This window comes from Ictalurus furcatus, chromosome 28 (genome assembly GCF_023375685.1).
Source record: "Ictalurus furcatus strain D&B chromosome 28, Billie_1.0, whole genome shotgun sequence".
Classification (NCBI taxonomy): domain Eukaryota; kingdom Metazoa; phylum Chordata; class Actinopteri; order Siluriformes; family Ictaluridae; genus Ictalurus; species Ictalurus furcatus.
In genome coordinates this window covers 13409803-13426363 of record NC_071282.1, presented here as the reverse complement: position 1 = coordinate 13426363, position 16561 = coordinate 13409803, and the positions used below count along the sequence as shown (strand labels likewise).

General features: G+C 38.0%; 1 protein-coding gene across 1 annotated transcript; it reads right to left on the bottom strand.

The window, feature by feature from the left end:
* Positions 1 to 3086: 3086 nt before the first annotated feature.
* On the bottom strand, positions 3087 to 16201 carry ywhag1 (3-monooxygenase/tryptophan 5-monooxygenase activation protein, gamma polypeptide 1). Its single transcript, XM_053618232.1, has 2 exons — positions 15912 to 16201; positions 3087 to 6203 (listed from the first exon to the last, which is right to left on the bottom strand). Exons 1-2 carry the CDS (start codon positions 15996 to 15998, stop codon positions 5547 to 5549), a joined length of 744 nt encoding a protein of 247 aa, XP_053474207.1. The 5' UTR covers positions 15999 to 16201; the 3' UTR covers positions 3087 to 5546.
* Positions 16202 to 16561: the final 360 nt, after the last annotated feature.

The following is a 16561-nucleotide window of genomic DNA, read 5'->3' as shown; positions in this document are numbered from 1 at the left end:
AAACTGTGCTAGTCCAGGCTCACATTGTTTTTTTTTTTCTGTTTGCCAGACTTAACCAAATCTCATTGTTTTTTTGTCCCCTGGCTTGATCTGATTTTCAGGATAGTTGAACACTAGCAATGCAGCTGCAACTATCAACGATATTGTTCATTCATTCATTCATATTCAGTAAACACTTTATACTGGTCAGGGTTATGGTGTATCCTGTCACTATCCCAGGCACATTGATTGCGTGGCAGGAATTAATCCTGGATGGGATCCCAGCCCAATTCAGGGCACCATGCACACAGACATTCACACCAAGGGTGATTTAATTTAGGCAGTCCACTCTCTGGCATGTTTTGGATGGTGGAAGGAAACCAGAGAACTCCAATGAGGACATGCAAAGAAACGCCATACAGACAGTAACCTGAGCTCAGGATTGAATGGGGACTGTGAAGCTGTGACAAATCAACACAACCCACTGTGCCATCGTGACCTCCAATTTGTGCATCGTGATCTCCAATTTTGACCTCGATTTTCTAATACACACATCTCCTTGACCGGTTTAAAATCTGCTACTGCTGTAAGAAAAACCTAATTTGCTTACACCTGCCCTACTGACTCACTTCCTCTTAGGGAAACTGCATGCTTGACTTCAAATGGCTGTGTACTGGAAGATTCTGCCATTTTTCAAGCCCCGAGGGAGCACTTCAGCCTGTGAATCAGCATGATGTCATGGTTTGATCAGTTTTCTTTTTCTTTAAATGAACACCACCCATTGCAGCAAGGATAGTCTAAATATCATTGGTGCTTGTTTGTTAATGTACTATAGAAACCAATCACATCTCATCAATCAAGACGGACAATGAAACGGTCATCTGTTTGATTGATGCTTTCCTATGTCACACCTACAAGATAAACATTTAGTGTTGCTATCAAAGTTATTATGAACTGCATAATATTTACCATCTGTCACCAATGTTATCTCATATCAGCTAAGGAAGTGGGACGATAAAAATACATTTCACTGAAGCTTCACTATGTGTAAATGAATATTATTTCTTGTTCAACACTTTGAATTGAAGGTTTAATGACTTACATACCTTAAGCATATTTAGTAATATTCAATTTTTCAATCTTTTAGTCTTTTTAATGAGAACACTACACGACATCTTGGTAAACATGATGGCAGATGGGAAACCTGGCCCCTGAAGCTAAAAAGCAACAAGAACTGCTAGCTTTCTATGAATATTTTTAAGTGTTGGGATGTTAAGTACCTATGAAGCAATTATGTTTTACTGACACTGAAACACCACAGCCATATTCAGCTTGCCTTTAGACTTTTACAAACTCATTCTAATAAGTTATCAGTTATCATTTTTATAGTAGTAGGCCATTCACAGGGACATGTATGGCAGACAACAATCCTAATCTAAGTAGAATAATAATAATACCTATTTGTAACAGTAAGTTTTTAGCCATGGAAAAATCTTCAGGACAGAAGAGAAATGCATTCTAGGTTCTCTGTGACATGACACACTGTGTTTGTTTAATGTTGCAGAAGATCTTAAAATTAATAAGACAAAAAAAAAACAATAACAAAAAAACAAAAACAAAAAACAAACCTGCAGCTTGTCTACGTCGTCCTCTGTTCTGAAGACTTTCTCATACTGGAAACTCTTTTAAAGCTCTGACACTGGAGACTCCTTCTATAATTGTATAAACAATAAATAAATAAACATCTCACAGGAATCTTATTTGAATTACAGATGGAACGACTGAGAGCTGCTTTTATAGAAAATTAAATCTGTTGTGGTAATATGAACTAACTTATCGTGTGTAAGTTCCACACATTAAATCAACTTTAAATGGCTAAAAAAAAGGTAGGTACAGTATAGATTTGAATTGTTGGAAATTGCTGTAGTATAAGAGGAATAAAATACTTTGGGATGTGCTGTTATAGGAAAATAGTCCAGTTTGGGATGCTAACTTCACGCTGGGCTGCATCACACCTCCCCATCCTTGATTATTTTCCTGTAACACTACACCCTTAGAGTTTTTTTTTCTTTCTCCCTTATATATGCAGTTAAAATGATAACAGATAATACACTATATGGCCAAAAGGTTGTGGACAGATGACCATCACACCTATATGTGGTTCTTTCTCGAACTGTTGTAAGCACACACTTATATAATAGAATATAGTATAGAATGTCTTTGTATGCTGTAACATTACAATTTTCCTTCACTGGAACAAAGAGGCCCAAACCTTTTCCAGCATGACAATGCCCCTGTGCACAAAGCGCGCTCCATGAAGACATGGTTTGCCACGGTTGGAGTGGAAGAACTTAAGTGTCCTGCACAGAGCCCTGAACTCAACCCCATTGAACACCTTTGGAATGAACTGGTACGCTGACTGCACCCCAGGTCTCCTCGTCCAACATCAGCACCTGACCTGACCTCACTGATATGCTTGTGGCTGAATGAGCAAAAATTCCCACAGCCATGGTCCAAAATCTAATGGAAAGACTTCCCAGAAGAGTGGAGGTTTTTCTAACAGTAAAGGGGGACTAAATCTGGAATGGGATGTTCAACAAGCACATATGGGTTTGATGGTCAGGTGTCAAACTCTTAGCCATATAGTGTACAAGAATTATGTGAACTAAGTAAGTATACATGCACTGAAGAGACATAAGAGTCAGTTTTGACACCTGTAATAGTTTGGTAATAAATTGGTAATCTGTGCTGAGGTGTGCATGTATGGATATATGTAACAGGAGGTTTTGATGCTAGACCAGGACGGCCCTTAACTATGATCCTTGACTTGTTTAGCTCTTTTTTCTAGTTAAATATTCTTAAAATGTTTATCTAATATACTATTTTGTGCAAAAGCATCGAGTGCTCTCTAAAGCAAACCACAAACCAAAACTATTGGCCGAAACTAAGAGCCAGATGGTAGCATTACATTCAGCTTCAGCAAACGAGGTTCTTAGCAGCCTGGAAGATGGCACAGGATGGCACAGAATGAGACACTGGGAATTGAACAGTGTGCCTCTGTCCAAGTAATTAATTACAGCTGGCCAGCCTGAACACATCTCAAGTTTTCTGTTCATTAGTGGCTTTTACGCCATCTATACTATACTATACTATACATTCATTACATCGTATACTATATTATACTATACATTCATTAGTACATTTTCATTTTATCATTTGATCAGTTCATAGCAATTTTTAACATTGTGCCACCATTTTATAGATTTTTTTTTTCAACCTGAAACAGTTAAGAATTTTCACAATGCAGCAACACATTCATAGACATGTTTCCATTAATGATCATATGGATGTGACTCATGTACAATACAACAACTGCAGCAGCACTGAAATGTGATTAGAAGAATGTTGTGATGTTTTAATTCATTTTTATTATCATCATTATTATTATTGTTATTTTTCTCGTGTGCATCCGCTACATGACTCACATTTACGATATCAGGAGAGACAGCTAAAGTAAAAAAAAAAAAAAAAAAGACAGAAAGAGGAAATTATGGTCCGTGAGTGAATTCCTTAAGAAATGCAGTTTTCAGAAGAACTGATAAACACTGTGGTTTTTTTTTTTTTTTTTTTTTTTTTTTTTTTTAACATCTCACTGTATAATGTGACAGAAAAAGCACAAAAGGAAAGGCCATTGAAAGAACAACAAATAGATTTACAATGTGATCTTTGATTTTTTTTGCCACGACAAAACACCGGACAGAGAGTGTTAAGCTAACAGTGGTGTTTCTGTCCTTTCTGTATTTCTGTTGAATAAAACCCAAATACAAGAATTGCATGTCACTATAGCATCAGTTTATGGTTCACCATTTTGGCATCGCATACTTCAGCAAGGAAAAAAACAAATATAGATGAAAAAAAAAATCATAATCAATTTAAACAATCCAATATAAAGTAATAAATAGAAAATAATAATCAGATTGAATTCTAATCATTTCTTGTTCCTATGAATACATAACATCTACAAGTTTTTTTTTTTTAAGTTAATAAAGTCAAGCTACGGTATATAAATACATCACCAGCATGCACAATATTGTATTATCGAGAATATTGGAGCAGTAATCATCTTACACTGAGAAACAGTATAATAGGCAAGTGCATTTTTTTAATTAAAAAAAGTAAACAAACAAACAAAAAAAAAAATAAGTAAAGAATACCACAAACCTCAAAGCTGCTTTAAGATCATCTCCCGTTTTTGACATTGCCAGTGCTCTGTCTCTAATTGTACTTTCAGTCCATGGACAAAGGAAAAACAGCCAATGGTTCCAGTTGATTCCATTCAGTGTATCGCGACAGGGATCCAAGTGATTAAGGATTGCTTTAGAGAGTTAAAATTTTCAGGACTAAACCGCAGGGATTCTTTTTTTAAATTTTTTTTTTTTTTTACTTTTTCTATATTACTTTTCTAGGACAGATTGCATTTTAGGGTAATATCATTACAAGTTAGATTATATATAGTGTATGTTGTGGTTTATGGTACTATATTGTAATGATATTGAATAAAGACCTATGTTTTTATAGTGTGGGTCACCCTTGACACTCTAAATGTTCAAACTATATCAATAATAATAATAATGATAATAAGAACAGTTTTCACTGAAAGGACAACAATTTGTTTTAGCCATCAATGGAAATAGCATTGTATTTAATGGGTGGAAAACTGAACTTGGCTACTGTATACCTAAACTACTGTTTCTTGATCATAGACCTGCAGCATGGAACCACAGTGATGTTTCGATTATTGTGGAGCATTTTGAATCGCTATGTCGGCTGTAAAGAAATGGCTGACTGACTGTTGAGCACACATCAGTATCCACAAATATGTTTAACAGAGACAAAATAACATCCTTTCACACTCTCTGGAGCCTGTTTGCAAACTCTTATTTTTGCGAGGCTATGACATTCAAGTTTTTTACTCCATGTATTATTTTTTGTCTTTTTATGTTTTTTTTCTTGCTCAAGCTTTAACATGTCTTCCCCTGACAGTTCCTACACCCTTACTCCACGCTTACAAGCAAATAAGCAGCTTGACGTCATGTTTCACTACAAGAACAGTACCTACGCCAGTGTTTGGGGTGTATTTCAACCCTAGTCATCTTGTACTTACTGACTTACTGACTTCCTCAAAGTATTGTTTTGGCAAGTGTTGCCGAGGCAACTGAAGAAGAAGGGATTTTTTTTACCTTTATTGTGATGATTTTAATCGAAACCACATTTTTAATTGGAGGCATACCTCTTGTTAAACTTAAGGTTTATATTTATCCAATTCATTTTCAGAAAATCAAAGAGAACTGCAGTTGCGGTTGTACCATCAGTGAACATGGCTGCCAGCATTCCACCAGGCCCCACTTTTCGTAAAATGTTTTCACTTACGCTTTTATTTTTCTTTTTATTTTTCATATTATTTTGTGAGCACGCATGTTTTCTTGTGTGTTACGGCTAGGAAACGGGTAATTCTTGAGGGTCTTCTCCTCTTCTGCCTCTCCATCTCTCTCCCTCTCTCTCTGTTTTTAATTGTTGCCCTCGCCGCCTTCGTCGTCCTGCTGGTCGCTTGTCCAGAGTGTCAAGTTGTCTCGCAGCAGCTGCATGATGAGGGTTGAGTCTTTGTAGGAGTCCTCGTTGAGCGTGTCCAGCTCGGCGATGGCGTCGTCGAAAGCCGTCTTGGCCAGATGGCATGCCTGCTCGGGTGCGTTCTGGATCTCATAGTAGAACACGGAGTAGTTGAGCGCCAGGCCGAGACGGATGGGGTGTGTGGGCTGCATGTGCTCCTTGCTGATCTCATGTGCCTCGCTGTAGGCTTTCTCGGAGGACTCGACCACAGCGGCACGCTTCTCACCGGTAGCTACTTCAGCCAGGTAGCGGTAATAGTCACCCTTCATCTTCAGATAGAAGACCTTACTCTCGTGCTGTGCCTCGCTACAGTTCTTGATCAAGAAGTTGTCGAGCAGGTTGAGCACGTCTTGGCAAACGGCTTCCAGCTCCTTCTCGATCTTCTCACGATAGGCACGCACCATCTCAATTTTCTTCTCGTTGCCATCGGCTGAAGTCTTCTGCTCAATGCTGGAGACGACACGCCATGATGAGCGCCGTGCACCCACCACGTTCTTGTAGGCCACCGAGAGCAGGTTGCGTTCTTCATTGGACAGTGCCTCATTCAGCTCCGTCACCTGTAGAACAGAAGGACGAGAGACAGTGTGTTTCAGATAGCCTATAGATCATCCTAAAACACATGTTTTACACATTTTATGTTTGATATCTATCATTGTTTCTCCAATGATTTTAATAAGAACAGTTTTCATTTCTACCACCTATTCAACATCAGGTAATAGCTAATTATAACCAATAGTTTTTCCATTACTTCTTAACGGTAATGTTAGAATGTTCCAGAGAACAGAATTCATATGTTTTAATCACCACTAGCAAAGAACTCGAGCAAATAAAAATTTGCATAAATATACAAATATATACACAATTTTATATTATATGCAGTGGTTTTTTTCTGCTTTCAGAAATTTTTTTAACCCTCCTTTGAGTTTGTCTTCAGTAAACCATTAGGTTAGCCAGCCCTAAATTACATGTATTATTTGCAGCATTAGCATGAAGTATTTTTTTAAACTGATATTCACTGCAAAAAAAGAACACACTGCATTTGCTTTTCCTCTAACACCCTATTATTTGCTGAGAGAAATATTTTTTTTCTGTACAGAAATCTTATCTTTAAAGTTACCCTGACTACCCCATGATGCAGTGTCTGAGCTGTGCAGGCAATGCTAAAGCATTAGGGTCATCTCCTGCGTAATCTCCTGTGCCTTTACTCAGACGATTAATGAAAAAACAGTTGCCTGACCTCATACGCTGACCTGAGAACAATTCTGTCCTGACTTGTGTGATGCAAAGTACAAGAATTAAACATAGTGCACAGTGTTCCTGGATCAGAATAAAATCACATGAATGAAGCGAGGGGAAGTAAGGGATAAACTGACTCACTGTGAATGAAGCTGCTGTTTTTTTGTTGTTTTTTTTTCGGAAGGGGGGGTGTGGTTAGGGATGAATGCTACTAATAACTTTTGCTGCAAGGATTTGTCCAGTGGATATTTATAGACACAATGGCTTTGTGTTGTTAATACTGCTGGAAACTTGTTCCATGGTTAGGTCACATCTGACTTACTATACTTTCCAAATAGTGTGAATAGTATCCTGTATTAAGATATTGCAGATGAAATACACATTTGATACATGTAATTGCAAATATGTAAAACTACATTTTGACCATATTAGAATAGTAAAGTAGTTTCTATCTAGCTGTTTCCAGAAGACAAGCTGACAATTTAAAAGAAAAAAAATTGTTAAAAATGCCACATTTGCAATGATATATACAACAATAAGCTGTAAGCTAAATGATTATGTCTCTTATTTATCTTAGAAACCCAAATAAATCTCATTATCATTTTTTACTTTCCTACTTAGCCGAAAGGTTCTTCTTATTATTTGTCCATTTAATATAATCTAGTCCATTTATTTTGGGACAAATATTGTTTTATTGGTTTATTCTGGATGGTTTCTGAAATTAAAGTTGTTGCTGTATGACTAATGACCCCATGACCATTGTTTCAATGTCTGCTTCTGAAATGGCAAGGATAGGGAACTATGTACATGTGAACACTTCATTTAATTTATAACAAAGAATTGGGAAAGACCCAAAAGTGATGCTTGCACACTGGTCAGATTAACTACCACTAGTGTGCCAGTGTGCTGTATTTCAAGCAGGAGGATCAGTCGCTGTGAATATGACCATCCCCTGTCCTGCATTTAGGAAAAGCTTGACAGCTCGATATATCAGTTATTTCCAAAACTAATATGCAGAATGGCAGGTGATAAGCACTCATCACCAAAAAGAGACAAACGACTTGCTGCTCTTTGCCTTTTAACTGTTTTATCCTTCTCTTGATGATTATCCACAGCAAGAGAATAACATCTTCAGCTCAATGTTATGGTCTTGAAACTTCATCATAAAAAAGTCAGTCAGAAGACACTAATCAGTATTTTTGCTTTTACCAGAGCCGATAAAGTACAATTAACTCCAGAACTACTCACACTTCATGAATATGAGCAACAAGTAATATATAAAATAAGTGTTGATATTCTGATCTTCAACATATGTGGGGTCATTTGTATTTAAAATATTCTTTAGGGGTGTTAATAATATTATATGCATATGTTTATTGAGAAAATTCTGCTAAGTAAAAACGAATTATTTTAGGTAGAAAATGTCAAAATTGTTTGAATAGAAAATTTGATTCATTGTGTACAGTGTTTATGCAATCATTTTGCTCATTTTAAGGGTGCCAATAATTCTGGAGTTCACTGCACACCTGCAGTATGTCACACTTCAGAGTATGAAATACTGATTGACTGTGGTGTGACCTACCAATGGCGGGGGAAAAAAAAAAGCCTGACTCGTAATTCATTAACGAAGATACATTACAACAATTTTGCTTGTATTTCCTCATTTCTAAGTCACTTTGGATAAAAGTATCTGCTAAATGAATCAATTTAAATGTACAGCAGAGTGAGAAATTTACCAGGAAATGGAACAAATTCTCTAGCAGAACAAAACAAATCTACAAATTGACATGACTTAAGGACAAAGGCCCACAGTGACACGCTGAAGGTCGTTAGTCTAAGATTTAGTCTATTTAGTCTACAATTTACCACAATTTCCAATCATGAACACAGTGTCTTAGCAAAACAGTAGGCACACTACGTCACCCTTTGCCGATTCCTTAGACTCACATATGTCTCTTTTCTGATTCAGACTGCAAATGTAAGCATAGAGCACTATATCACACACAATCTTCAGTTTCCATAGAAACAAGGTGATCGTCTTTGTTTGGCTGCAGAGGACTCTCTCTGCTGCAGCCCTGGATACACTGACAGTGCATTTGCAGTGATGCACACTGTATGTGTGGGTGACGGTATATGCATTTGTGTGTAACAGTAGTGAAGTGTGTGTGTGTGTGTGTGTCCATACAGTGCATACAGAGTAATAGCAGCAATTATGTGTGGGTATGTGTTAAAATGAGATATGTGCATATGTGATTGTGTGTGTGTGTGTGTGTGTGTGTGTGTGTGTGTGTGTGTGTGTATGAGAGTACAGGGCACAAGTGCAGTAGTGAGTGTGTGGGTGTACAGTGTGGGGGTTGGGCACGAAGCCGAGGCTGCAGCTAGCCTGCTTGCTCACAGCAGCAGCTGTGAGTGTTGGAGATTATCCTTTACTCCATCAACCAGTCTGCACCAGCTATAGCTGCATGACATTTGCTCTACCTCAGCCCTTCCTATATTTTAAACGAATAATTAACTGAAGATATATTAGCGTTTTCTCGTAGAAACCTCATATTTAGTCTATCAGCCAAGACATGTTTGATGTGAAGTGTCTGTACTGGAGCTCTGAGCATAACATGAGCTAATCTCCCCTGAGGAATGGACATCTATCTTACCCCCCAAAAATAATATACTTGCCCCCAGCCTTGCCATCATGGTAGGACATGAGGGGCATTTGATTTCGTCCGCAAGACTATTTGCCCAAATTTTGTGCATAGGACAAATAGGCCGCCCTATCATGTAACAGCATTTAACTACAAAGTTTTGTTTACTTTTATAGGTTACAGTATGTCTTACTGTGCCCTTAACCGAATTGCAGGTCTGTGTGAAGAATGGATGTTGTTATCTAAGGATGTTTTTGGGTAAGAAAGACTAGATTACTTGTTAGATACTCAGCCTAATAGCCGGTGCAAAACTAAGAAGCTAACATCGGACACCAGTCATTCTCATCTGTTTGACTACATCATGTTACTTGATTTAATCACTGAATATTTCTGCTTATTACCCGTTAAATTCATTGCTTCGAATGCAAGAAGCCATGGCGTGTCTTTTGGCTTCACTGTGTTTTTAAGATAAATATACCTTATTAATTTTAGCCTATAACCCATCTCTTATTTCATTTAACATATTAAGCAATATGTTGAGTAAGGGACTTTAATATCAAGTAAAGAACCTGGATATTTCAGGTTCTAACCTATTTCAGCATTTCAGCTACAACTGCAAACGGCATCTATGGAGTCCCGACATGTTTGAAGAAAAACATAATTTACCACAATGCTTTTAATCTGCACAGTATCTCACCCAAAATAAAACCAGCCTAACATGCTTTGGTCCTCATGTGACCTTTTCAAATGTAAGCCATAAAATGGCTGCAAGTGCACTCTTTTAAAGAAAGGCATAAATGTTGAATTTGAACCGAAACTGGAGGCACAGACTCACATAGTCAGCAGTGTTTCACAACCAGTGTTGCAACATACTGCATGGATAAAGCAGTGCACTGTCTATGAGCTCTTTTGAAGTCGTTCTAAGATTTTTTTGCGCCTAATCTTTTGCCCGTTAAAATGAGCAAGCTTTGGACTTTGGACCTTGATTGTATGTTTTGACATGCTGAGTGGTTGTAAAAGCAATAAGGTGAGAAAGAAGGAAATAGCTGGAGATAAAGGAAGAAACGAGAATAAAGTATAAAGAATTGTATTGTATATGTGGCACCTTCTTCAGTTGACTTTTTTGTCTGTGCCTCCACCTCTAAGAAAATATCCACCATTCTTCCAAGAACTCAAAGATGGGCTGATCAGTTTAATCCTGCCCAGGGAGATCACTGTGATTTTAGAAGCAGATAATGTCCTTTGTGTTAGAAAATTATTGCTACTAAAAGCACATTAAGTCATCTTGGTACGGGTATCCAGAGACATTTTAAACACTTCAGGCAATCATGGAATGATAGATAATTTGGAAGATTATAAAATTCTTGCTATGGGTGCTATCTCTTTGTCTCTATACTATCTTCACTGGAAGCCCATGAGCAAGAAAAAAAAAAGAAAGTCAATAAGAAATGCAATCCCACAAGCCATTTAAACTGGCTTTTTAATATCAGCGTCAGGAAGTATCTATAATTCTGACCAAATATGGCTAGATTGGCACTAAAAGCTTCCTTCAGTACTGATTAGCATTAATTAACCCTTACCTATCATCCACTGTCTATAATATGTCTTCATTTTAAAACTGATTCAGTGAGTGTCAGGGCAATAACTCCTGAACGAGGCAAGAGGGCAATTTGGTTCTATTTTTGATCTGTGATTGTTGTTTCACACAGATAACAGAATTAATAAAGTGTTGTTCATAAAGCTCTAACAGTAACGGTAGCATGTATAGTGATCTGATTAGATATTTAGTTAGATTAGGAGTGCAGAAATGTTCACAAGAAAATCATTTTGCCAAAGTCTTAGAGTGGAAATGAATAGGTAGTGGTAGATATATGGGTTGGAAGACAGAATGGACACGTTTAATTCCTATCCTATCAAGCATATGAGTAATACTGCATTTACACCTCGCATTAACATGCATTCTGTATCTGGATATTAAGATTTGACTAACCATCAATTTGGTGTATATACTGCATGTGTCTGTATTTTGTATGCATTGTGGTTGTTTCTTATGTCTTCTGGTAATATACAAATATACTAGCTAGATATGTAAAGTGTGTACAGTCAGTATGACAGAAGCAGGATGGAAGGGATCATCATCAACAGGTACCTGATAGAAGGCAGCACTTTGCAGAAAAAGTGAATTTGACAGGATTGCTTTTGCTATGGTTGTTTCGAATAATTTGATGTTGTATTTAAAAAAAAAACAAACAAACCCAAAAACAAAACAAGGACTGCTAGGCTGATGCAGTTATACTGTACAAATTGCATTTACACTGCCAAATGTGTTTTAGTGGTTTTTATCATATTCTGATCACAGTGCATGCTGTGTGAGTGTAAACATATTTTACCCCCGAATGTGATCAAATTATATTTGATTGTGATCTGATAACCCAATACACAGTTGTAAATGGGTACTGTCTGCCTATATATTGATTTATCTGTCTCAATGTCTATATTTGGTCCATCTTTCTGTGTTCTAATGATCTCCCTCTCGCTCTGTTCTTGAAGGATTCAGCCATCTTTTCTCTAGGGCAGTAGAGGCACAGTGCTATCGTGTTATATACTACGTGCTGTCATATTTTGACAGTGGATGGTGCACTAAAAATACGTGACAAGAGAATGGATGGACAAATGAAGGAAAGGAAAATAAATGATTCTTGTATGAAGTAGTATGAAGTGTTATATAACCATAAAGTGACCGTTACAGCAAAAATCAGTGCGTAAAGGTGGACAAGATCTGCATACTCTGCAGTTGTAACGGTAAGAAAACACTTTAGGTACACAGTTTTAATCCCATTGCAGTACTTTTACAATTTGTTATATAGAATGTAGAATTGCAATATAGAATCATTTTTCCCCCTGGAATCAAAACAAGGTGGTGGGTTGCTATGGGCAACATGACATCATGACAATGAGTCGCCCGGTTGATGGGTGACTGAATGTTGTGAGTGTCGAGATAGTAACTATTCTTTATAAACTTTAGGTTGATTTAGATTGATTGATGGATTGGATCAGTGCAATTTATTTATTTGTACTTTACAGTAAACATAAAGGCGTATCTACATTTCTTAAAAGAACAAATATTCTAAAAAACTGTATGAAATAAGCCTTGAGATTTGATTACATTCATAATTTCAATTCAAAACCGTGTCCCTATGCTTGGGAAAGGTAATAAAATCTGTCAGTCTGAAGACACCGGGAATTTTCCAGATTCATTATTCACTATTCATTTCATGCCTAGGAAGTATGGTCTGCAATTTCCTGTAATCATTAATGCCTTGATTTGTGAGAGAGATAACATTTTTCATTTGCTGGATAAATATAACTGACCTCTGGTCCACACAAATAAACTGGTCTGCTACCACAACAAGATGAACATAAGATTCTGTCATCCCTAGACAAATAAAAGTATAAAAACCTGATTTGATCCATTTCATGCTACAGCAATATGATTCATATTCAAAATACTTACACTGAAAATAGATGCAGAAGCATACACTCTCCTGTAACAGTAGTAATAATTTTGGTCATTACTTGTCATTTTTAAAGCCTGTTCCATCACTCTGATTAATTTATTAAATCGGTGAGATTAGGATTGTGCCGTTTTACTGAGTCACCATGGGAGCAGATTATGAAATGAGGGATTCTCGATGGAAAAGCGGGTGTGGTTTCAGACAAATCCTACTTGCTCGCTGTCACTGATGAACCCTTTTGACGGATCTAAGATTGAAACTCCCACTGAAACCTATATTCTGTATCAAGAGGACATCAGACATCCCCCTCTGTTCAAACAGACATTCTGCTTTTATTGGGTGTTTGAATCTTGAGTCTGGGAAATGTGATATACTCTGAAAGAGCTCTGAAAAATGGTGGTACTGACAGCAGGTGAATATCTTAAAACACAGTGTAATACTTATGTGATCAATCATCCAATCTGTAAACCTTCAAAAGGTTCAAATAGGTGGCATGAATCTGTATCTAAATGATCTAATCACATCGCAACATATCAGATGATGCCCCAGAGAGCAGCAAGATTCGTCATGTTCCCTTAGTTCCCTTAGTCATAACCCAAAGATAAGACACACTGGGCAATGCCTCCCGCCCTCCCCTAAGTAAAGACTCAATCGAACCATGACATAGCATTTTTCATCAGCGGATGGCTTCCCGTCCTATTCGCTTCCTAATGGACCAATGCTCCTTCCGCTCAAGAGCGCCGGCAGTGAGAGATTCATCAGCCTGAGGCAAGACCTCAACATTCTCTGATATAGTCCATAATGTATCGTAAATAGCTGCAATAATCAGGACCTATAGCAGTGATTCATTAACAAAAGATTTGGGATTTGTATTTATGAAAGGTACAAGTGAAATCCGAAAACAGAATGTTTTTCACTATGCTAAATATTACATTTTTCCCCAACAGAATGTCATTATAATGACAAAAAAATATTGCTAAGACTATTTCTAACATCATTATGTCCAAGTTCTTGCCTTTGGCTAATAGTTAAATATAAGGTTGGCTCTAAAAACCATATACTCAGTTTTTTTTTTTTTAGAGATGAGACAGCAAAAAAACAGGCGCAAGACCACATTTAGAGGTACCACCTAATTATGCATTTGCAGAATATCTGATTTGTTGCTTGGTGCAAAATAAATGACGACATAATCTGAACTGATCCACTGATAGATTACCGCACTAAATAATAATAGCACATTCTATTGCTGTTCTACGGCTTACTGATTACAGTAAAACTCTACAATTTACTATTATTATTTAAATCGACAAGACCTCCATATAGTTCATTAAGTCTGCACAAGCACATAGGACTAACTGACCTCTCAGAGACGTGATCTGAGATCAGAATTATTGTGGCTTCCACCCTGTGCCACCATTGTGGCTAGCCGGCCCTAGTTCTTATGGGGTGGGTGGTGACATTATAAGGGTGTAGCCTCTAACATGCATAAATAAATATAATAAATAATAACAATAAATATCAAACGAAATATGTTTTAAATACAACGTATCGTTGTAATGTCTGATCAGACAGTAAAAACGTAGGCATGTTAAGGTATTGCCTCAGTTTGGGGTGGTGGCATTATGAGGAGTTCTACATAAATATGGCAAAATCTTATGCACATTTAAAATGTTACATATTTGTGTCCTGCTTGGTTGTAGCCGTTTCCGGGTGAGGGTTGATGGATTACACGAAATGGTGCAGTACGGACTCTGCACCTTGGCACGCGCTGCGACACGCCTAGTGGGAGAAAACCTGCACACGCCTTTTTTTTTTTTTTTTTTTTTTTTTTTTTTTTTTTTAGATGGGTGGGGGGGTTGGTTTCGCCATACCGGACTGTGGGGTCGAGATAATCGTTTTAACTGTCACAACGAGATAATTGTACAATTCAGATCACCCACAGTGATTTATGAATCAGTCATGAAAACGCCTCGCGCACTGTCTCGTTATGCGCCTTCAGACAGACACAAAGCGAGGCGACGTGGGGCAACGCTGCATCCTTCACTACAATGAATTTGGCTTATAATACGGTTGATAACGGATTCTCCCTGCTGTCACAGAGCAACACCAGAACCGGGACACCCCAGTCTGTCACTGCCTTTCCATTTTGGCACGTGCGTAATCCGGTTTGTCTGAAATAACCCACTAAAAGTGAACGAATTCACACGTTTCTTTGTGCGTCGTTTTCTTCTCGGGTTAGATATATATTTTTTGTCTTAGATTATAATAGAGGCACGTTATACGTTAGACGCATGTTATAGAAGCGTTATAGCAGGCTTTCATTTGTGCTATATGGTTTCTGAAGCTCGGTCCTTCTATGGCCATGGTCCGTTGTGCACAGGGATGTGGCAAAAGGCACCGCCCCAAAATCAAACACACCGCACTCGATCACGACAGTCTCATCGCCCCAAATCATTCCGTATCGATAAAATGCAGATATTTTATGTCAAGCTCGAGGCATAAATCCAGGGTGGAAGACCTTCAGGAAGAGGCAGAGTCGGGTGTTTTTTTTTTTAATTAAAAAAGGCGACGCGACTGCATGTGTGTCATATTCGGACCGGTCATTTTAACTCACTTCAGTCAAAGGGCTAGAAATAAGATAAAATGAAATAAAACAATAATCTATAAATGATTCATGAAATGACGTATCAATAGTGTGGCATTATTGCATATATTGGTTTGGAGAAATCAGCTGCATGCTCAGACACACAGGCGTCTGTTACCCGTCAGTGATTAACCATCAAGACCAGGCGGAATATGATCTCGTGCGTAAAACGCATTGCTCTCGGTCATGTGTCAGTCAAAATGATCAAAGCATTTCGGTTCTCCAACTTACCGATTTCATGGCAGCTGCCATATCGTCATATCTCTCAGCCTGTTCGGCCAACCTGGCTTTTTGAACCAGCTGCTCGCGGTCCACCATTTTGGCTTGAAATGAATGTCTCAGTTAGAAGACGTGACTTGAAGGGTGTCTTTTTGCTTCTTTTTTTTTAAAGAGTGAATATGATGCGGTTAGGGAAAGCGCCGCGTTCCTTCTCGCCGCTGCAGCTGCTCCGTGCTTTCTGCGCGTGCCGACAGGACGCCCCTCCCCCTCCTTACACTTTCTCCCGATTGCGTCATCATTGAACAAATGGGGCGTGGTCCTGCTTGGTGAGGTAACAATCCTTATATGGGCAAGTGGGCGTGCGCGGTATGGGCATTTGGCGAATCGATGTTAAGCTTAAAATTAGGAGCTGGGAATATAGGGAAATGTAGTTTGAAGCTTTTGACGGTGCTTTAAAACGTACGTGCCTTAAAAACAGCTGAACTCTTGACTGAAGGCAACGTTTAAACATTATAGATGATGGTGTATAAGGTACTGTCTATGGACATGTGCACTGAGTCCTGTTCACCTATTTCCTACAAACTGCAAGGGTACATTCTGGGTGCTTTTCATCCCCTAGACTACAGCACTTGGACATCACCTAATGCAGGGCATTGTGGGAT

What these genes read in the sequence shown, in the direction of transcription:
- ywhag1 (XM_053618232.1), bottom strand. Translation starts at nt 15,998, where the DNA reads ATGGTGGACCGCGAGCAGCTGGTTCAAAAAGCCAGGTTGGCCGAACAG. An exon ending in TGGCAGCTGCCATGAAATCG is followed by an intron (nt 6,204 to 15,911) that starts GTAAGTTGGAGA and finishes TCTGTTCTACAG; the next exon opens with GTGACGGAGCTGAATGAGGC.